Source organism: Terrapene carolina, unplaced genomic scaffold (assembly GCF_002925995.2).
Source record: "Terrapene carolina triunguis isolate 2854851 unplaced genomic scaffold, T_m_triunguis-2.0 Scaffold95, whole genome shotgun sequence".
Taxonomy (NCBI): Eukaryota; Metazoa; Chordata; order Testudines; family Emydidae; genus Terrapene; species Terrapene triunguis.
In genome coordinates this window covers 3,557,473-3,580,647 of record NW_020664446.1, presented here as the reverse complement: position 1 = coordinate 3,580,647, position 23,175 = coordinate 3,557,473, and the positions used below count along the sequence as shown (strand labels likewise).

The following is a 23,175-nucleotide window of genomic DNA, read 5'->3' as shown; positions in this document are numbered from 1 at the left end:
GGTCATGACTCCATTTTAATAGGGTCACCAGTGCTGGCGTTAGACTTGCTGGGGCCTGGGGCTTCATCCCTGGGCGGTGGGGCTCTGGCTTCGGCTTTAGCCCTGGGCGGCGGGGCTCAGGTTACAGGCCTCCCGCCTGGGGCTGAAGCCCTTGGGCTTGGGCTTTGTCCCCCCACCTGGGGTGGCAGGGCTCGTGCGCGCCCAGGCTTTGGTTCCCCCTCCTGGGGTCATGTAGTAATTTTTGTTGTCAGAAGGGGGTTGTTGTCAGAAGGTTTGAGAACCCCGAGTTAGATGTGAACCTTACAGTCAACAGAAACAAAAAATAGTTTTAAATAAATGGAAACGGCATTGCTGTTTTTTTTTCTAAAATTTAATACGACATTTATTTCACCAACCAACGAGCCCTGTTTTAAAGACACTGTCAGGCTCAAACAAGTAACTTCTTTTTCATCTTATTAACAGGGCAATGGATGTCTCTTAAGAAAAAGATCAAGCTCTGCTTCATGGGAGACTGCCTCAGGTAGAAACAACAGTGCTAATGATGTAGAATTAGTTGGAGCAAACAGGTTACCTCATTTTAATGATTAATAAATGACAATGGCTAGATTCCTTTTGAAGTTTGAATACTGCTTGTATGTGCATGGAGATGAATTGAGACTCTCATAATTTCATAGAGGCTCATCAGTAACTAAGAAACTAAACCTGAAACTTTACCACAAATATATATATTTTTTTAAGTAATGTCAATTAAACAAACCTAACTGTTTCAGTATTGCAATGGTTTGGTCTGTTGTGGCAAAGTTTAAAAATGACTTGGAGCTGATGAAAATATTAAAATACAGTATATAATTAAATGGTGCTGTAGCCATGTTGGTCCCAGGATATTAGAGAGATGAGGGCTTTTGTAAACTCGAAAGCTTGTCTCTCTCTCCAACAGAACTTGGTCCAATAAAAGATATTACCTAACCTACCTGGTCTTTCTCTAGTAGATAATTAAATCAGGCTATGATGTTGTAGAAATGACCCGTGTTATCAGTTTGCTATAAAAGGATTAAGTGTGAATTCCTAAAACTTTTAAACATAGAAACCACAATACTGATTCAAGACTAATTTGGAAATGCCACCTTTACTGTTGTAGTTTTACAACTTTTGTCTTTTCAATATTTAGGGGGGAAAAAAGGCTTTACTTTTTAATTAGGGCTGTCGATTAATCGCAGTTAACTCACGCATTTAACTCAAAAAAATTAACTGGGATTAAAAAAACTAATCGTGATTCATTGCACTATTAAACAATAGAAGAATACCAATTGAAATTTATTAAATAGTTTTGGATGTTTTTCTACATTTTCTAATATATTGATTCTATTACAACACAAAATACAAAGTATACAGTGCTCACTTTATATTTTTTATTACAAATATTTGCACTGTAAAAATGATAAACAAAAAATAGTATTTTTCAGTTAACCTCATACAAGTACTGTAGTGCAGTCTCTTTATCGTAAAAGTGTAACTTACAAATGTAGATTTTTTTTTTTTTTTGTTACTAAAAACAAAACAATGTAAAACTTTAGGACCTACAAGTCCACTCAGTCCTACTTCTTGTTCAGCCAATTGCTAAGACAAACAAGTTTGTTTACGTTTACGGGAGATACTTCTGACTGCTTCTTATTTACAATGTCACCTGAAAGTGAGAACGGGCCTTCACATGGCACTTTTGTAGTCGGCATTGCAAGGTATTTATATGCCTGATATGTTAAACATTCATATGCCCCTTCATGCTTCGGCCACCAGTCCAGAGGACCTGCTTCTATGCTGATAATGCTCGTTAAAAAAATAGTGCATTAATTACATTTGTGACTGAACTCCTTGGGGGAGAATTGCATGTCTCCTGTTATGTTTTACCTGCATTCTGCCATATATTTCATGTTATAGCAGTCTCGGATGATGACCCAGCACATGTTCGTTTTAAGAACATTTTCACAGCAGATTTGACAAAATGCAAAGAAGATACCAATGTGAGATTTCTAAGGATAGATACAGCACTCGACCCAAGGTATAAGAATCTGAAGTGCCCTCCAAACGCTGAGAGGGACAAGGTGTGGAGAATGCTTTCAGATGTCTTAAATGAGCAACATGCTGATGAGGAAACTACAGAACCCGAACCACCAAAAAAAGAAAATCAGCCTTCTGCTGGTGGCATCTGACTCAGATGATGAAAGTGAACATGCGTTGGTCTGCTCTGCTTTGGATCATTATTGAGCAGAATCCGTCATCAGCATGTCTTCTGGAATGGTGGTTGAAGCATGAAGGGACATATGAATCTTTAGCGCATCTGGCATGTAAATATCTTGCGATGCCAGCTACAACAGTGCCATGGGAACGCCTGTTCTCACTTTCAGGTGACATAACCAAGAAGTGGACACCATTATCTTCTGCAAATTGCAACCAAACTTGTTTGTCTGAGCGATTGGCTGATCAAGAAGTAGGACTTAGTGGACTTGCAGGTTCTAAAGTTTTACATTTTTATTTTTGAATGCAGTTATTTTTTGTACATAATTCTACATTTGTAAGTTCAACTATCATTATAAAGAGATTGCACTACAGTACTTGTATTAGGTGAAATGAAATACTATTTCTTTTGTTTTTTACAGTGCAAACATTTGTCATAAATATAAATATAAAGTGAGCACTGTACACTTTGTATTCTGGGTTGTAACCGAAATCAATATATTTGAAAATGTAGAAAACATCCAAAATATTTAAATGGTATTCTATTATTGTTTAACAGTGCGATTAATTGCGATAATTTTTTTTTAATATATTGCTTTACTTTTAAACCATAATTTTGTACTATTCAGTATATAGAAGTTGCATAAACTGAATTAAAAAAAGATGATTAAACCAAATCAGTAAATCCTAAAGTGATTCCATTGAAATCAGTGGAATTATTTTGAGTTTACGTTAGAATTAAGGCTGTGAGTCTGTCACAGGTCACGAAGTCACAGATTCCATGACTTTCCATGACCTACGTGACTTCTGCAACCTGTGCTACAGTTTGGGTGTGTGGGAGGGGGCTAAGGGCAGGGGGTTGGGTGGTGTGGGGGCTACTTACCTTGGGGTGGGGTGCTCCCTGGCTCCCACTGGTGTGGCCCTGCAGCTCCTAGGCAGAGGAGGGGCCAGGCACCAGGCGGCTCTGCTTGCTGCCCGTGCCCGCAGGCCCCGCCTCCGCAGCTCCCATTGGCTGTGGTTTCTGGCCAACGGGAGCTACGTAGCCAGCGCTTGTGGCGGGACTGGGATCAGCACGCGGAGCTCTCTGCTGCCTAGGAGCTGAAGGGACTCACGGAGCTGGGTAGGGAGCCCCTGCCAGCCCTGCAAAAAAAAACCCAGCACCCCCCCCCCCATGAATTCTTGTTTACTGCCTGTGACCTGTCCATGACTTTCACTAAAAATACCCATGACTAAAATGTAGCCTTAATTAAGTCACTTTGTGCATAGGTCACATCATTTGATCTGTTTTTTAAAATGCACAGATTCATACTTACCTAAAAAGTGAACATCACAAAATTAATTCGTAGTTGACCATGTGAGATATTGTCTGTTTACTAAATATCAAAATATAGCAAAATACACAGTGCATATTAGAGCACCAGTTTACAAAATAACAGTGCTTTTGCCCAGCTCTCTGTCTCAGGTGTCAAACTTAGCTTTAGAAGAAGACATCCTTGGGTCTCTTTTGAAGTTGGATGGACTTACCGCAAATAGCTTTATATATGGTAGCATTTTCTAATGTCTTCTCTTCTTCCCCTCCCTCCCCCCCTGGCTGCCAGAGGTGATAATGCTTAATTAGAAAGTTGGAATTGGACCAGGACCCAGAAGATCAGTACCTATATTTTAAGAGAATCTTTATCCAAAAGGGAATGGGATCTGTTAAGTGTGTGTGTTACTGTCATACTTTTAATTCTGTTATTTTCAAAATCAGTTTTCAGAAACCCAGATATAAATAAATGTATTTAAAATAAACTACTTCAGACTTATGGAAACTTTCCTCTGTTCTCAGACATGATCCCTCTTCCCTTAGTCTGGGCTACTATCCGTCCAACATACTTTAATTCTAGCATATGGAGCAGGTGCCCCAATATGATACTGAGCTCCTTTCTTAAAAGAAACTGTTCTTATTTCATCGCCAAATTAGTTACAAGTAGTAATGCACCTGTATAATCTCAACTAAAGATAACTGAACTTAGCCTGAATACTGTGCACTAAGTTAGAGAGTTGCTCTTTGTGCCCAAACATTTTGTCAGTTATGTCATTAATGAGGAACTAACAGTTGTCTTAGTACTTTTTAAAAGAATGTTGAGACAGTTTCACGTGATACACTGAAATTTTTACAAAATATGAAACTTTTTTCAAACTTTTTCCACAGATGATTCATCTCAATCAAAGCAGGTTTCAAAACCTGAAGTTTCTTCTCCAATTCTATCAAGATGGTCATCTGAAAAGGCTGTTAATATATGGAAAAATCAGTCATTCCGCCTTAACTCAAAAATTTCTTCAGCACTGTCCAAACAAAAAGACTTTACTGGAAAAAGAAAAAGGATATCTATGAATATGGATTTGAAAAGTTCAGGAAAACCTGTGGTACAAACTTTGAATGAACCCCATTTCAGCAGGTCATCTGAAAAATGCAAAAATAGAAAGTCTGAATTCATTAAACATGTTGTACTAGTCTCTCCAGGTGATGGTGTTCTGCAACTAGAGGATGTTGCTATGTCGCGTAGAGAAGACTTGTCTCTTTCACAGGAATATTTTGACATAAGCCACAAAAAGGAAAAAGATAAACCCACATATGAGGAATTATCACCTTTATATTCTGGACACTGTGCTAATAAAAATGACCAAATCTATGTTGCAGATACCAAAGAAAATCCGTTGCAAGCAACCCGCTCACATTTCCTCTTAGAAAAGCCAACATCTCTTTCTCAGGAAAAAGCTACTGTAAAGAGTAAAACTCAGTCAAACACAGTGTGCACAGAAGAAATGAAATGCTTACATTCTTCTTCCCACATTCAAAGTGCTAGTCTATCTCAGGTATTGGAAACCAAGAAAGAGCAAAACAGAGTGAGACAGACTGAACCTATCCTTTGTAAAGATGATAATGTACAGCTTCCCTCAGATTCTCACAAGAATTTCTCTAAATCAAAAGAGAATGCTGTAAAGACTTCAGAAGATAATTCTAACTTGCCTTCAGTGGAAATTTTTGAGAAGCCTGTATTTTCAGTAAAGATTGGCAAAGTTGTTGCACGTTCACTGTATTTTGAAGATGGATGTTCAGCTAATAGCACTAGTTCTTCACAGATTTCAGATGAGTTGAACATTGAAAGCTCCAACATAACTTCCGTGTTGAATAGAAAATTAAGCAACAGTTCTGATAGTGAAGATGAGAGTTTTGACTGTAATCTGGACAGCGATGAAGAAGTGCTCTTGCCACTGCAAGATATCCTGTCCTCAAGTTCAAAATCACATGTTAGAACTCCAGAGGGAGCTTGTCTTGAGGATCTTTCACAGGACACCTTGACTCCATCACCCAAACTTCCTGTAAGTGGCTAAAAATTTTTTCATCTGAGTCAAATTTGTCAGTGTTTCTGTTTCTTCTGACACTTCAGTGTTTCCTATAAAAGAAGAATCTCTTCTAAAGTCTTGTGTCTTTGGCTGTAAAACTGGGTAGTCAGTTCTGATCCTATAACTTCCTTCTATTGTGTATTATACCACACTCATACCTATGCTATCTGAGCATTTGCGGAGATTACATAAAGTAAATAAGCTCCTTTTGGCTCTTTTCCATTTGAGCATATTAGAGGTTTCAGGAACTTTGTTTTCCACTTACCCTTCCCGTTAAAACAGAAATAGGCTTTACATTTTCATATTGTCTTGAATGTGGCAAGATCCTTCCTTGGTCAACTTCAATTCTTTTGGGAGTTCAATATTTGTTGGGCTGGCTGCTGAGTAAGATGTTCCCCAGTCTCAAGAAGTTCATCCACCTTGATGAATTTAAAAGTAGTTGCGGTGTTCCCTCTAATTTTTCCCACGCATGTGCGGAATTAATTTTATGTGCACCAATATGGAGGTGATGTGTGCCCTATTGGTGCACGTAACAAAATTCATGTGGCGGGAGTGGGGCCGAGGGGTTTGGAGTGTGGGAGGGGGCTCAGGGCTGGAGCAGAGGGTTGGGGTGTGGGGGGGTGAAGGCTCTGGCTGGGGGTGGGGCTTGGGATGAGGAGCTTGGGGTGCCGTCTGCCCTGGGCTACAGTGGGGAGAGGACTCCCCGCAGCTCGCTCTCCCCGCAGCAGCGCCTGGGTTGGGTGGCAGAGGCACCACTCCCCTTCCCGGCTGTGGCAGGTCCGGGGCTGGGTTGGGGCCGGGGAGGGGGCGGGGTTGGGGCCTGGGGAGCAGCACCTATCCCCCGGCCATGGCAGGTCTGGGACTGGGGGAGAGGCATCTCTCCCCACCGCAGCCCTGAGCACCTGTGCAGTGCTTAATAGGCTGCTGAGCGGCCACGCAGCTTAGAGGGAACTTGGTTAGTGAGCTCTGAAGGCTCAGGAGGCTGACCTGTGAGCATGAAGTCCTATTGAGGGAGCCTAAATTTCAAGGAAGCTGAGAATACTTGGCAACTTGCAAGAGGGGCCAGGACTCGTCCTGCAGTCACTTCTCCTTTTTTCCTCAGTCTGTCCGTTAGGAGGAATCCCATCTTACAATTTACATGGGTATAATGGGGATAACTTAAGGTTAGCACTTTACAAATTATTTGTTCAGTAGCACAGCCTGGCAAAAAAGCTGCTTTTTTAAAATTTAATATTTTATAATAAAATATAAAGGAGGGTTAACTTTAAGCACTTCTAGCGTAAGACTTTCCTAATGTAGTGCTCCTAACAGAAGGCTAATTACCTTGAAAACAGCTGATTTTTTTAAAACCTTATTTATAAGGCAACTTTGACTATCATGACTACATAAAAATTTTATTCTGTTTCTAACTCTTGAAATAATGGGGGTGGGAGAGTGGGGGTGCTGTTTGTCTTTTTTCCTGAAAAAACACAAATATAATACATGTAATGACCATTAATTAGAGGCACATACTAGATCAGATGTTTGGTTGCATACATTTACTGCAAACATTTTTCCTAGTATGTGTCTGTAGAATTAAATGGACACTACAGATAAATAGTATGTTACTCAAGAATTGCCATGACCATATCTTTTGTGGGATAGTCTCCTGTTTTGTTTTGTTTTTTGTTTTTTTAAAAAGGGTGCACACACAATACAGAACAAAAATCAGAAGAGGGGGGAAAAAAAGGCTCCTGAATTGTGCTAAAGCTATCTCAGGCCAAATTTCTAAATGCTAATCAAATGCAGGATCTGGTAAAAATGCTTCTTCATTCCCCACCAAAATGTTCCTTTGAGCTTCTGTGATTGGACCCACCTGGTTCTGAACCCTATGCCCAGTGTTTTAGACTCCTCTATTCTATTGACTAGCCTTAATTCTCTACTGCCCTTATTTGGTAAAACCTGGCATCACTTCCTTAAGAAGTGAGCAAGTGTATTTGCTTAACTTTTATATGGTGCTTTTCACTGCAGTATCTGACATGCATTTTACATATCGGTTAAATGAGGCTTAGAGAGGTTGTGATTTTTTTTGCCCAGTGTCACCATAGGAAGCTTGTAGTAGAGCTGAAAACAGAACTAAGATCTGAGATGGTAAGACCAATGTTTCATCTGCTGGTCGGTGCTGTCTGTCAGAGAGAGAATGTTTCTGCTCTTTGCAATTAGTTGTGTAATCTGTCAAATGGGGCTCTTTGGCTTAGATTTTATTTTTCAGGATCTCCTGTATGTTTCTAAGTGCAAATTCATATAATATGTCTTCTTGAGCAGAAGGATTAAATTGTCTAGCCGTAAATCCTCTTAAGAAGACTGTTTTCCCCTTTTATAAAAAAAAAACTTCATACTACTTCATTACAGCTTTCTAAGATTCCTGTTGTGAGTCAAGTGTCTTATGTGAACAGCCTAGAGCATCTCTTGAAGGAGAAGGAAGAATCCAAAAGGTTAGCATGTTTATTATTTTAAGGTAAATCTAATACTTGTGAAAAATGCTAAACTTGCTTGTGGAATCATAGGTTCTTTATTCCTCCCAGAACTGGCACAGCATGAGCAGTGGCAAGTTAAGATTTGGCTACTGCTGCCAATGTGCCTCAGTCTGTACCTAGAGGGACCACCCAAATGTGTGTTAATGAGACTGTCAGTAAAGAGACATAGTGTTAGTTGTGGATTTTTTACTTGTCCTTAGTCTCATTCACGTTCCTATCAACTCCCTTATTGTAGGCCATCAAACAGCTGCTAGGCAGGCATGAAATAAAATTACTTGCATAGACTTTTTACTGTAGCTGCTTCTGAGCTGGTTGCTGTTATAGAGGTAGGCCTATCAGACTCTCAAATCTTTCTTGCTACCTACTAAGATCACAGCAGCCAGTTTGGTGGGTGCAGTCAATTCGCATCCTTCCAAGATGTCCTTAAGGCAAAGGTATAGGCTGGATGTGTAGTGATGCTAGTTTGTAATGATGGGAGGGGGTACTATTGAAAGTCTAGCTAGTAACGAACTTGATCCTAGAAGTAAATTCAAAAGCTGATTAAAGTAAGAGTATTCTTCCCATTGATCTTTTACCTGTCAGTAATAATTTCTTGATATTATTTACAAATAGGATCATACAGCTATAGTAGTCTTCATCAAATTTTTGTTTTAAACTGATATACTCAGAAGAGTATATTCAGCAAGTTTTATCACATTATAATGTGCTTCACATGATGCTTTAATCCAAGATCTGAACTCTAATCTACAACGGAACATACTTGTTTGTTGTAAAAATGGACTAGCAATAATATAGTGTTCTACTCATGCCTCCACTGCAGGATAGATGAACTAGAGAAGCAACTGCAGGAAGACATACAGGAAATTAGACTAAATTCGTCAACTGGAGAGGAAGAGCAAGAAAACTCTGATGAAGATAGAGATCTGTCAGAAGAACACAGGTTTTTCCTCTTTAATATCACCTAAATCTGTTCTTTAGTTTCTTTAGTCTCCCACATGGGCACGCATACTCAGTGTAATGTTATTTATGTCAGTGGTTCTCAACCTGGGGTCTGGGCCTCCCGGGGGGCCGCAAGCAGGTTTTGGGGGGTCCACTAAGCAGGGCCGACATTAGACTCACTGGGGCCCAGGACAGAAAGCCAAAGCCCTGGGCTCTGAGCCCCGACATCCAGGGCTAAAGCCGAAGCCTCAGCAACTTAGCTTTGTGGGGCCCCCTGTGGCGTGGGGCCCTGCTTGCTACACTCTGACGCTGACCCTGCTTTTTATATGCAAAAAAACAGTTGTGTGGCACAGGGGGGGCCGTGGAGTTTTTATAGCATGTTGGGGGTGACTCAGAAAGAAAAAGGTTGAGAACCCCTGATTTATGTGGCTGCTGTCACCTTATCCCTGTTACCTCTTTGTTTTTTAAAATGCAAGCTCCTCCTTTGTCTTCAGGGTCCTATATAATTACTTGGCAATAACTGTATTGAATCTAGGCTAAAGAGGCTTTTCAGTTTAAGGCTGAAATGTTCATCAGCCAAGGATTAAACTTTCTTAGACAGGAAGTACCAATTATCGAAGTTCACAAGAATAATTGTGTGTATTACAGGGCATTTATAAAGAGGTTTTCGGTAGTATCTGATGCCATTCCTGATTATCATCCTGGAGAAGAAATATTTCACTTATCAAATTCTGGGGAAATCTTCAATCAGCATAACCTTGATTTGAGGAATTCTGGTTTCATCCCTCAAAATCCTCTAGAAAAACTTCTTCTTAGGTAAGGATATCTTTTTTTCTATGTTGTTGCCCTTTATTTGGAAGGCTGTCATAATGGCTAACTCTTTCTGAAGAGTAAAAAAAAATACCTTTGGATGGAAGTGAGTTCTGCTTTAACTTGGAAAACAGTGCTAACCCCTTTATTTGGAACTGAGGTTTTCCCAGAGGGCTTTACAAAACAATTGTACCACTGCTTGAAAGGAGGCTTTGCTGTTTCCTCCTGTAGGTGGGAACCTGGGTCTCCTGCCTAGTGGTTAGGGCTCCAGGTGGCAGCTCCACCTCGTGGGCACAGTTCCCGAGTGGCAGCTCTACCTTGGTGCAGTTCTCAGATAGGGAAGGGAACCCCGGGCCCTCCCACTTCACTGGGTTCTGATCCAGGGCCCAGGCGGTTGGTTTGGCTTCACTCACCTGGTAGTGCCTTGCATCAACCTCAAGCCAGCTTCCCTGGGTCACTTCCTACCTCCCTCTGCATCCTCGCTGGCTGTCCCTGGGGAGTGCTGCCTTCTGGGCTTCCTGCTCTAGTCCGAGTCTATCGGTGCTAGGGTGCTGTGGCTCCTCTGTTCCTTGACTTGGTGCGGTATTGGGTCACCTCCTTCCCTGGAGCTCCTAGAGTATATCCTTCTCCGTGGCCTGCCAGCCCCAACTATGCTGTCTGGCTGCCTTTTCAATCCCATCTCCGACCCAAGAATGCTGGGCACAGGCGGAGGTGCAGGGCCTCCTGAGCCCAGAGTTGCTCCTTAACCCCCGCCTGTCTAGTGAGGGGTTTATAAACCCAGTCACACCTCCTCAAGGCTCATTGAACAACCTACTTCCATTTTTCATTAGCATGGATGAAGAAAGATTCAAGATGGAGGGCTTCCCCCTGTTTTTGTTGGCTCTTGGAATCCTTGGCCCATGGAATCCTTCACAAGCTTGACAGTTTGCTAAGGCAGAACTGAAAAATACAATACAATGAATGAAGAAAGTTAGCTGCTTGCGTATGGGAAGACCAAGAAGATAGGGTCTCATAAAATGGACTCTGAGCTGTAGTACTTGTTGCACACGTTTGTAGAAAGATTTCCATGCTAAGGAGGATTTAAACAAAAGTTTTTACAACTTAATCATTATGTTCTGGGATGACATGAAACCTAGAATCCTTCGTGTATCTAATCACGCAGCCCATCAGAACTAGTTGAGCCTCATTGACAAAAACCCTAGGACTGATTTAAGCCTATGGCTGTCTTGTCATGAGAAAATTTGGAAGAAATGGTAAGTCAGTCATGGCAAACTTCTTTCATTCTCTTTCCCTTACAGGGAGGTGGCACTTTATTCTTTATTTGTTTTACATTAGCGTTTAGAGGCCCCAACTGGATCTGAAACCTAGTTGTGTCAAGCACTGCACAAAGATCTAATGGGGACAGTCCATGCCAAGAAGAGCTTGACATCTCGATAGACAAAACAAACCATGTTGTAAGGGAAATAGAGGCGTGAAGTGGCCTGTCTTAGGTCACATAACACATCAGCTGCGAAAAGAACCCAATTCTTCTGACTCCTAATCCAGTTCCCTATCCACTGGACCATACTGCCTTCCAGAGGAAGGGGAGGGAAACCAAGGCTCCAGCAGCTTCTCTTCATTCCCTTTTGGGGAAATAAACAGAAGTGGTTTCTCTTCACCTACCATCAGAGGATAAAATTAATAGGGACCTAAAAAAGTTACGATCTGTGGCATCCCTACCCCTATTATCAAGGCTTAATCATAGAACTAAGATCCTTTGTATGCCTGTGTAACCCACAAGAGCAAAATTTCCTAATACTTTAAATGGTTTCATACACATCACGAAAGCCACAGCTGACACTATGCCCCTTTGATAGTTCAATAAAGGTCAAAACTCAATTTTAAAATTCTAACATTTCACTATTCAGTTTTTAATTTTCCTTTTGCATTTCTCTTAGCTTGGGCGGGAAATTAGACTATGCTGCTGTCTTTTTATTCTTTTTTAAAGTTAGTCAGTTTCACCTCCAGAATCTCTTGTTTTATGATGCTGTGGTATTTGGCTTTTAACCACTGTAGGAAAATATTGGAATGCAAGTAATTGTCAATCTTTTCTGTGTGGTTTTTTTAATTTTATGAAACCATTTCCAGAATAGAGACTGAGGTGATTGGCCCTTTCAGTTTAGAGAAGGGATATGGAGAGAGAGAGAGAGAGAGATATAGATAGATATAGATAGATATATATAAAATGATAGAGGTATACAAAATGATGATTTGGACATTAGATGCTCTTATTTATCTTGTTTTCCTTCTTTCTCATAATATAGGAACAAAAGATTCAATAGGATTATAGTGCCACAAGTATAAAACTGATGAAAGGAAATACTACTATGCATAATTAACCTGTGAAACTCTTACCACAAGTTGTTATAATTGAGGCCAATGATTCAGCAAATTAGACACCGATGATAAAAAATACATGGTTATATTAGATGGTTGCTTAGAAGGGGTAAAAACACACATGCTTCAAGGTATAAGCCAGTATCTAATTAGGAAGACACTTCATCTATGGGCTTATTTCACAAGTGTTCACTAGAAAGTTTCTTCTGTTTTTCCACTAAAGGAACTGGTAGCACCTACTTTCAGAGGCAGGGTACTGGACTAGAGGGGGCACTGGTTTGATCCAGATTAGCAGTGCATATATTTGGTTATAAAAATAGAATCCAAATTAGTCTTAGAATTTGTTTCTTTATTAATAGAGCTAGTACACTGTTTAAAAAGTAGTGCTTTAAAACAGCCATATCTTAACAATTATGCCTTTTAATGAAGACAAGTGAATATTTGAAAGCAAATTATTCTTTGTTAATCTTAAAATTTTCAATGTATATTATGACAATTGAGAGAAGACTAATTGCTTTAACATTTGTCAACTGCATTTGAAAAGTTTTATTATGAATAAGGCCTTGTCTAAACTGCACAGTTTTGTCAACAAAAGTCAGCAAAACAGTAGCGGTATACACACTGAAATGTTTCTCCTGCTGATGTAATTTCCCTGCTATGCTGACATAATAAAACCACCTTGAGGAGTGACATAGAATTTATTGCGATGTAGTTAGAGGGATGCAGCGTCACTTGATTATGTCTCCCTAATTTGCCTCCAGGAGGTGTTTCGCAATACCCCTTGTGACTGCTCGGGTCACCAGTTTGAAGGTACACAGGTATGCACCCCTCCCCCGTTTAAAGGCCCAGGAATTTTTGATATCCCTCATTTACTTGGTGTGCATCATCCCAGCTGACCATGCTGGCTTTATGCAGCAGATGCGTTCCTGCGTGGAGCACGCAGGAGCTGTTAAATCTGCTGAATATATGGGGAGAGGAGGTTGTGCAGTCGCAGCTTCGCACCAGCCGTAGGAATTTCAATACCTATGGGCTGATTGCTAATGACATGCAGGAGAAGGGGCACGAAAGGGACACGCAGCAGTGTCATGCTAAAATAAAGTGCCTGAAGCAGGCGTACCAGAAGGCAATGGAGGCTACCCGTAGCTCTGGTGCAGCACTGAAGACATGCCACTTCTATAAGGAGCTGAACGCCATCCTCGGTGGCGACCCCACCTCCACCACCAAGAGTCTCGTGGATGCTTCGGGGGGACTGGAGGCAGCTGACTCAACCCTGATGAGGAGGTGGAGCTGGAGGATGCTGTGGAGCACACCGTAGCAATTCAGGACCTCTCTTCCACTCTGGAGGGGTCTAGCCAGTCCCAGCACTCTGGCTCTGCACAGCACTCTGGCTGCTCAGAATCAGTGACCCACACCTGAGGAAACTTTTCCCCCTTTTGATTCGCAAATATTATGGAGAGTACAGCAGCTGTAATGACCACTGGAATATTTTCCTCATTGAGGTCTAACCAGCCAAAAAGACAGCACCAGTGACCTTTTAATTGGCCAAAGGAACGTTCAGCAGTCATTTGGCACCTGCTGAACCTGTTGTTGAAGTGCTCCTTTCTGCTGTCACGGTTCCTGGTGTAAGGCTTCATGAGCCATGGGAGCGAAGGGGTATGCGGAGTCTCCAAGGATCACTATGGGCATTTGCACGTCCCTCATTGGAATCTTCTGGAAAGAAAGTCCCAGCATGCAGCTGTCTGTTCAGTCCAGTCTTCCGAAAGATCCATGCATCATGCACCTTCTCTGACCTCTCCAGGTTGATGTCAGTGAAACAGCCCGTGTGATGCACCAGTGCCTGCAAGACCATGGAGAAGTCGCCCTTTTGGTTGATGTACTCTGTTGCAAGCTGGTCAGGGATCAAAATTGGGATATGCGTTCCATCCATTGCCCCATCGCAGCTAGGGAATCTCATTGCCTCAAAGCCATCAATTATTTCCTGGACATTACCGATAGTCACAGTCCTTCATAGCTGGAGGCAATTAATGGCCCTGCACACTTGCATCACCGCAGCACCTATGGTGGACTTTTCAACTCCAAACTGATTTGCGACTGACCGGTTGCAGTCTGGAGTTGCCAGCTTCCACACAGCAATTGCCACTCATTTTTTCCACAGTGAGGGCAGCTCTCATTCTGGTGTCCTTGTGTCTTTGTCTGGGGCGAGCTCCGCACAAGGTTCCAAGAAGGTGGCTTTACGCATCTGAAAGTTCTGCAGCCACTGCTTGTCATCCCATACCTGCATCACGAGGCGATCCCACTACTCAGTGCTTGTTTCCTGAGCCCAGTACCGACAGTCCACCGTGGCAAGCTGTTCTGTGAATGCCAGCAGCAATCTTGAATAATTTGTTTCCATGGCAGACTGCAGGGCAGGCATCACCGATTCACTGTGTTCTGCAGCTCATGGAATACTGCAGGACCAGCTGCATTGTGTTCGTAATGCTCATCACCACAATGGTCAACAGCTGAGGATCCATGCTGTCAGGAACAGGTGGTGGGCACACCGTTTACAAGGGCTATTGAAAAACCGTGGGAAACGAAGTAGGAAGTCCATGGAATGATGGACGGAAAGAATTGCATCACAGGATGGCGAGCACATCCCCATGATGCACTACGATCCATTTCCAGAGCTCCCAGCAGCAGAGGGTGACAAAGGGTGGTGAGTTACACAGTGGAATAGCTATCCACAATGCAATGACTGTGGACGTGCTCAGCTGACACAAGGAACGTTGCGTGGACATGCTCCACCAATGTTATTAAAGCAACTTATGATCGTTGACAAAACTTAAGGTGACTTAACTCTGTAGCGTAGACATGGCCTACAACTTGTTTTCATCAGGAATGTAGTGAAAAGAATATCTGTAATGGATGTTTCATAAACTCAAATTCTTGTTAAGTGAGATCTTGGAAAAAATATTGTTTTTCTGGTTTTGGAGATATCAATTTTATCACCAAATTGATTCCTGTTCTCTTTCTTATTTTCTCAGATCAGAAGTAACACAGCAGCTTTCTTTAACAACTCAGGGTTTCCTCAGTTGTGCTTACAGTTGTACACCGTGCCCCATACCAGTTTTAAAGTGGCTGTTTCAGGTAAGATCATTACTATTTTCCACTTCTCCTAGGTTAGATTATACAATTATATTCATGATTAGTTTATTTGGGGACCAAATGTGATGTGAACGTCATACAGTTAGAACACCCAAGATTCTGAATCTACTAGATCAGTTTCTAATTTTAAACCTAAATCACCCTCTCTTTCTGGATCCTGATCTGTCCTCCAATCTGAAATATTTCAGCTGCACCTCTCTTCCTGCAAACACCAGAGACATTTCAGACGTTGTGGGGTTCCGGGGCTTGGCCATGCCACTTCTGTCTTTTCATCTTCCTGGCATTACAAACAGAATAGGACTTCGGCAATCCTGCCTTATTCTTTAGAATCTTAGTGTCTTAAATCTTATTTTAGGGGCAACAGAAAGCTCTCTTCTGTTTTCCCATCCCTGCTATCCCTTTTAGGAGATCAAATTTCTTGTACCCAGACTGTCTAGTAGGACCACCTGCCAAACTTTTTTCCTCCTCTTCCCTCCCCAATCAAGGCAGAGCAGGCCAAACAGAGCAAGTGGAAGACCAGTAGGTGCTCCTTCTGTCAGGACTCATAGACGGGTTAGGGAGCTGTGCCACACCTGCTCCCATTCCATAGAACCTTATGCTGGGGAAGGGGCTCTGACTCTGGACAGCAAATCAGGGTTTCCATTCCCTTGTGACCTTTCCACCATTACCAGCAGGCTTCTGTAGAGACCCTCAACAGGGGTGGTTCTGTCCTGAAACAGGCCTAAGGGTGGAATATCTCGTCTATCATGTGGCTACTATTGACTTCAGACATGTGGGTACAGGAGTCTGTACAGCATAGATGTTCTCTGGAGCTCCTCCACGCCCTTCATTCCCTCTTTAGACCCAGAGAAATATTAAACCGACTGAAGGAGACCTTTCACTTCTATAGTTAAGGGCCTTAAAGCCTGTCTTTCGTGATAAAAGATGCTCAAGGCTGTAGTGTATATTCTCCACAGTAAAGAACAGATTATGAAGAGTTTGAGCTGTCTTAGACCTCAGGAGAATGAACAGGTAGATGAAGGCAAAGTTCAAGATTCCAGAAGGCAGGAGCCCACTTGCCACATTCCACAGTGGCCTTAGGAAAAGACGTGAGCGACCATTTAGGAAATCTTCTTCAGGGTTGTCTTTATACCTTTTAAAAAAATAAAAACGTACTCCCCAGTTCTCAGCAACAATATTCAGGAAGATGGTCCCCAAATGGATTAATACAGTACTGATGGTTTTAGGAAATGCTGCTGTCCCACCTTACCAATTTTTCTTTACTGTTTGCTACATCTCAAATGTTTCTGAGGGAAAAGGTCAAGATTCAGAGAGCAGATCTTACTACTGCATTTCCTTTCTTTCCCCCAATCTGCCTGACTCAAAATAAGTTCTTCCTCTACAATCGCCTCTTCAAGGGTCATGTATATAGTTAATGCATTTGAATAAGGTCTTAAGAGTTTATCTACTGAGAATTCAGTGTTTCAGTACTGTCTTATGGATGCTTATCTGGCCAAGAGTTGAAGTCAAGTCACAACTGCCTTCACTACTGGTTAGAAGAGAGACTCTGTCCAGGTGGCTTGGCTGGGGGAGAAGTCCGTTCCAGAAGGAAAATCCTCATGTGACATATCTCACATTGAGGTTGCCGCTACTAGAATGAATCTTCTCATGGACTGTTGAGACATTGGGATGTAGGATTCTGACCTTATCCTTTGCAAGAATGTAACTTTTTATTAAACATTCACAAGATAAGAACTCTGTTTGAATGACGCAAATAGCCTGAATATCTTGTGATATCATGCCTCACACTGTTCCTTGCTTAGGAGGCTTTGGCATTTATTTATTTTCTGTTACCTGTTTCTTCTCTTAACAAGGATTCAGATTATTTTATTAATAAAACCTCAGTGTAACTAATATGTAACTTAGTTTGTAATGCTTCTTTCAACAGATGATGTCAGTTCATTCAGACTACTATGTTTCAATGCAGATTTTGGATACTCTGATGGAAATAACAATTAAAAATGGTGAGTCTTTAAACAAGAGACAGTTGTGATTGACTGAGGATAATGGTCATTAGGTCCAAATCTAGAAAGAGGAAAAACAGAGAATACTCTGCTTCTCTTTGATTACATTGCCACTGTAGATCCGCATTGTGAGTTTAGGTTCCTTCACTGGGTGATATGGCGCACATTTCATAGCCACTAGTCTTTCAGTGGTTGTGTGCAAGCCATGTAGCTGGTCATGATCTCAGTGTACAGCCGCAGAGGCAATACACCCAATACAAAGATTACTCTGGTCAATTACCTTCCATCCTTGCCCAAATAGCATTAAAACTAGGACATCTGTCCAGTAGATCAAATAGATCAGAAGTCTTTACCTTTTCCTCTGGATTTATTTTGTGAGGTATAGGCAAACAGTCCATAGACTAAAAACTAGAAGGAAGTGTTTTCAAATGATTATAACCAGTACCCTAAACAGAAAACGCTGCATGGTTTTCCTTCAGGATGAATAGCAGAAGTGGTAACAGAGGGCCCCATATATGGAAATTGCCTTCGCGCATCTGCCTCTGCTCTTATTTCCTGCTTATCCTCCCCTCTCTCATTTGCAGTCTCAAGGACTTCTGTCTGACCACTCCATATATTCTCCAGCTTTTTTGTTCATTCAAATCCCTCAAAACTCGCTACTAATTGAAGCCTACCAGCTAATTCTTTTAATTAAAAATGCAGTCACTCACCCATTTCATATAAACTTTTAAAAAGCTGGTATGGGTTTAGAGTTTCTCTGAACCATCCTATTTATTTTGTACTTGATTTCTGTTGTCTGTTTAGATTGTAAGCTTCCGGGACAGGGAACATGTCCTCCTTTGTCTTGTACATCACTGTGTGTATCTTTGTCTCAAATGTTGTTCAATAGGAGTAGGGTTTGATCCTGCCTGGGGCACTCAGTTCCCACTGTTTTCAGTATTCCTCGCAGTAGCATCAACTCCCAGTTTACAAAAACTTAACCCAATTCAGAGCTATAATCCTGATTCTTTTTGTTGTCTGAAAAATTTTTCAGACAGTTTCTATCGTCCCTTCTTAACTTAGCTACCCCTAGACTCTAGAGCATCTTCTACAATTACTGTGTGTGTGTCAGATGGTAATGCATGCTATAAACCAATATCCCCTAGGCTTTGAGCATCATCTCTTTGTTAACTTACTCATGCTTGATGGCAGTTGTACCTGTACAATGCTTTCTGGTTTAGAAATTGTGTCTGTTCTTAGAGCCAGGCATAACCCTTCCAGTGTTATTATAGTAGGCCCACTGGCAGTTTATCTGATCCTCTGAAAGTAACTCTCACTCCACATATCATACCCTGGATTGGGCAGCAACTTCAAAAACTCACCTAAATCATAAACTGCTCTCAACTGGACAACCAATACCACCTTTCAGTGTCAAGCTCCACACCTTGGTGCTACAAAATTATCCTGGTGGCTTTGAGGATAACAGGCCTCCACTTTGATGTACAGAAGATCCTCATGTTAGTAGTGCTTAGCACTGGCATCGCATAGGGCCATTACACATATTCAGTTTCTTTAAAAGCAACAAACTAAAATTAACTTTTTAAACATTAATTTCTTGTTTTGTACTTGTAGCTTCCATCAGTGATGCACAGTCTAAAGTGTGGATTCCCTCACTGTCTGATATATCGGCTGTATTTATCAATATGGGAGTGCCTTTTAGATCTTTATTTCCTCTGCAGCATCTACAGCCCACCTTTAGTGAAGATGATATTTTGTAAGTATTTTGCTCTTGCTTTCTTTGCTCTAAACAATAAATATCCTCTCTCGTGCTGGAATGTAGACTAGAAGCTGCTTCCTTGGTTTTCTTCTGTCATGCCCTCTTTTAACAGTGTACAACAGCCTGTTAACCATATAGTACATAGAACACATACCATTATAACAATTTCTGCCAGTTAAATGTTCAACAAACCAGAGGGTTTATCGGTCCTTGGCTCTTCCTGCTTTAACTTGAGTTTTGCAAAAAGCATAACCTAGGAAATTGGGCCAAACCCTTAAGAGTGCTTTAGAACAGTGGTTCTCAACCAGGGACCTGGGGGCCTCGAGCAGGTTTCAGGGGGACCTCCAGGCAGGGCCAGCCTTAGACTCGCTGGAGCCCAGGGCAGAAAACCGAAGCCCCACTGCATGGGGCTGAAGCCTGGGGCCCTGAGCCCTGCCACCTGTGGCTGAAGCTGAAGCCTGAGCAATGTAGCTTCGTGAGGGCCCCTGTGGCATGGGGCCCCAGGCAATTGTCCTGCTTGCTACCCCGTAATGCCTGCCCTGGCTTTTATTTGCAGAAAACCAGTTATTGGGGCACAGGTGGGCCGTGGAGTTTTTATAGCATGTTGGGGGGGCCTCCGAAAGAAAAAGGTTGAGAACCCCTGTTTAGAGAGACCCAGAGCTTGTTCCCTATGACACTTTCTAAGAAACCATGCAATATTTTCTTAAATTGAATCAAAATGGCTTTGGAATATCTTCCTTTTTTTCTTTCTTTTTTTCTTTTTTCTATTAGATCTGAAATGCAAATAATAGTGGGAAAACAAACAAGTGGAGACACCTCTGCAGGTCCTGCTTTTTCTTGTCTGCCAGAAACCAACCTAATGAATGTGGTCAAGGTGAGATTTCCCAGTGCTGTTTTTTTAAGGGAGATCTATGTCTGAGTGTAGTACTGGGTATGTCTTGTGAAGGGAATACTATCCTGAGAGAGCTCTTCTGAGTAAAAATTTAAATACAAAATTTTTAACTGGCTTCAAAAATATCTTGTGGAAATACTTTAATTGTCGTAACATATCATTTGTGTAGGGAAAGCGACAACTTTATTGATAGCATTACTGTTTATAGGAAATATTTAGAGCAATATTCCTGAGAAATCCAGAATAATGTGTGTCTCAGGATGTCGGTTAAGGAATACATATATTTTCAGAAGAAAATAAAGTGAGATTAACCCATACAGTAATACCTGAAAAGTCTATAATTTTGACTAGATGCTCTCAAGTATTGTTTGTTTAGCTGGGACGGTTGTCAGCAACTCACCACCATATATAAACAGGATGTGTGTTCCATGGGGGATCACCACCACTGCTACAGCACCTTTTCCCAGCCTCTCAAGGGAATATTGTATTGGAATCAGCTGAAAAGACACCCTGTCTGAATGACAGAAAGGAGGGAGTGAATAGCTTAAGAAAAATGTGCGACTGTAAATGAAAGAATTCTCCCTTTCAGTCCCCTTGTATGATAGATGTTGCAAAGGAAATCCGTCAGTTAATACACATTTAATATGCCTGCTGACAAATTTAAGCTCCTACAATATATTTTAAAATACAGCAGAGCCCTGTTTATCTGGTCTCATTGGGACCCCTTGCCAGATCTGATAATGGGAAAATGCAATGCTGCATCGCCATCTAGTGGCCACAGGCGAGATCACCTGCTTCTGGAGTCCTGGTTGTTCCGTAAATGCAGAGAGCCGGTTAAGGAGGGGGTCGGATAAATGGGGTTCTACTGTAGTAATTTAACTAAAATCTCATAATTTAATGTTTGTTTTTTTCCCCCAAAAGTTTCTTGGTTTTTGTACAACTATGTATCCGGATGGTTATGCGGACCAAGAAATATTGCTGCTGCTGTTACTGCTATTTAAAATTAGCCTGGAAAAACTATTGAAGCAAATTCCATTGATAGATTTTCAGTGCCTACTGTTAAAACTACTGAAAAATATCAGAGACTGGGATGCCAAGGTAACTTCATAACTAATTGTATAGTGCTAGGTATACAAAGTTACAGCTTGAGTCCAAGGAAATCCTCTCTTGTTTAAACCTTGGCCCATATTTAAGTACATTCACATGGTCATCCTGATTTGTGTTTTTGACTTAGCAAAAAATTTCTTAACGTAAATAACAAAATCGCTGTTGGAAAATTCAATATAAGCAAGATGAGTTTTGGATCTCTCCATGATTCCAGGGGGCAGTGACTGAGTATGTGGGGGAGCGGGATAAGTGTAAATGTTTCTTTGCCATTGTGCTTGTCTGTCTTGTTTGTAAGTGAGCAGTATATTGACATGTACAAGAATCTGACTCAACAGAATTCTTGTACATTTAGAATGTCTGCTTGAAAGAATGAAGCAAAGCATTATCCTAAATGTAGCTGGCAAGCGAGTTTTTTTTGGCATACGACCTCGACTGTCCTACTGTAAATTAATAAACCTGGAATATCCATGGCTGACTAGCTACAAATGCAATGCAGAAAATATCATTGACCTACTCTCCCTTCTTTCTGCACGGCTCCAGGGAGGGAATAATCTTCTGACTGTAGATATGTGGATTTTCTGACAACTTTTCATACATGTGACAGCTCACCATTGTAATATAATCCATTCTTAGTAAATCTTTTCTTTCCTTTTTAAGATGCCTCAGCTCTGTCTGACAATAAGTGAACTTTCCAGTCATCACCATGATCTCCTTTGGTTAGTTCAACTGGTCCCTAGCTGGGTAAAGCGTGGAAGGTAATAACAGTGTTGCATTTATTTGATAATAAGTTAACAGTTTATTTAATATCAAAATTGTGCTAAGCACATTAGACATATCTTGAAATACACACAGGTTTAAGGAAAGAATCCTACAAAAAGTGGAAACATTGGAAGAAATTGCTAAGAGAAGTATAAAAGAATAGCATAAGCATGTAGGTACTAAATCAAAAAGGCTAAGGCACAAAATGTGTTGCTTCTAGTAAGGGACATAAAAGGCAATACAAAGAGATTCTTTAATTACATTAAGAGCAAGAGAAAGACAAAGGGAAAGTGTAGGTCCTTTGCTTAGTGGGCAGGAAAAGATAACTGATGACATCAAGAAGACTGAGGTAGTTTTGCTTCAGTCTTCGCTAAAAAGGTACTCAACATAATATCAAGAACAAGGGGGAAGGAAAACAAACCGAAATAGGGAGAACAACAAGTTAAAGAATATTTGGGTAAGTTCAATATATTCAGGTCAACAGGGCCTGATCAAATTCATCCTCCGTTACTTAAGGAACTAGCTGAAGCAATCTCTGAACGGTTAGCAGTTACCTTTGAGAATTCATGAAGGACGGTTGAGGCAAAAGATTGGAGAAGGGCAAACATAGTGCCTGGCTTTTTAAAAAGTGGAACAAAGCGGACCTTGGGAATTCTAGACCTGTCAGCCTAACTTCAATACCTGGAAAGATTCAGGAACAAATTATTAAACAATCAAAATTAAATTTATTAAACAGTTTGTAAGCACCTAGAAGATAATAGGATTATAAGGAATAGCCAGCATGGATTTGTCAAGAACAAATCATGCCAAACCAACCTGATTTCCTTATTTGACAGGGTTATTGGCCTAGTGGATATGGGGGAAGCACTACAACTTTTGACACAGTACCACATGACTTTTTTTCATAAGCAAACTAGGGAAGTGTGGTTTAGATGAAATTCCTGTAAGGTGGGTGCACAACTGGTTGAAAGACCGTACTCGCAGTAACTACCAGTGGCTCTCTGTCAAACGGTGAGGATGTTTCATGGGGGGTCCGGCAGGCATCCATTCTGGGTCTGGTGGGTGGGGGTGTGTGTGTGTGCGCGCGCACACACACACGATTTTCATTCACACACACACTATTTTCATTAATGACTTGGATGATGGAATGGAGAGTGTATGTATAAAATTTGCAAATGATGCCCAGCTGAGAGGCATTGCAAGCACTTTGGAGGGCAGGATTAGAATTCAAAATGATCTTGACAAATTGGA

At 41.3% G+C, this 23,175-nt stretch overlaps 1 protein-coding gene across 1 annotated transcript in view; it reads left to right on the top strand.

Annotated features, from left to right (window-relative positions):
- The window catches only part of SLF2 (SMC5-SMC6 complex localization factor 2), a 48,976-nt gene that overhangs the window by 13,251 nt on the left and 12,550 nt on the right, over positions 1–23,175 (top strand). The window contains exons 4-14 of the mRNA XM_026650955.2: positions 463–520; positions 4,427–5,598; positions 8,014–8,096; positions 8,959–9,078; positions 9,726–9,893; positions 15,287–15,389; positions 17,335–17,410; positions 19,022–19,163; positions 19,938–20,040; positions 20,980–21,156; positions 21,823–21,920. Coding sequence (XP_026506740.1) covers positions 463–520; positions 4,427–5,598; positions 8,014–8,096; positions 8,959–9,078; positions 9,726–9,893; positions 15,287–15,389; positions 17,335–17,410; positions 19,022–19,163; positions 19,938–20,040; positions 20,980–21,156; positions 21,823–21,920 — 2,300 coding nt within the window. The remainder of the gene's footprint in view (positions 1–462; positions 521–4,426; positions 5,599–8,013; positions 8,097–8,958; positions 9,079–9,725; positions 9,894–15,286; positions 15,390–17,334; positions 17,411–19,021; positions 19,164–19,937; positions 20,041–20,979; positions 21,157–21,822; positions 21,921–23,175) is intronic.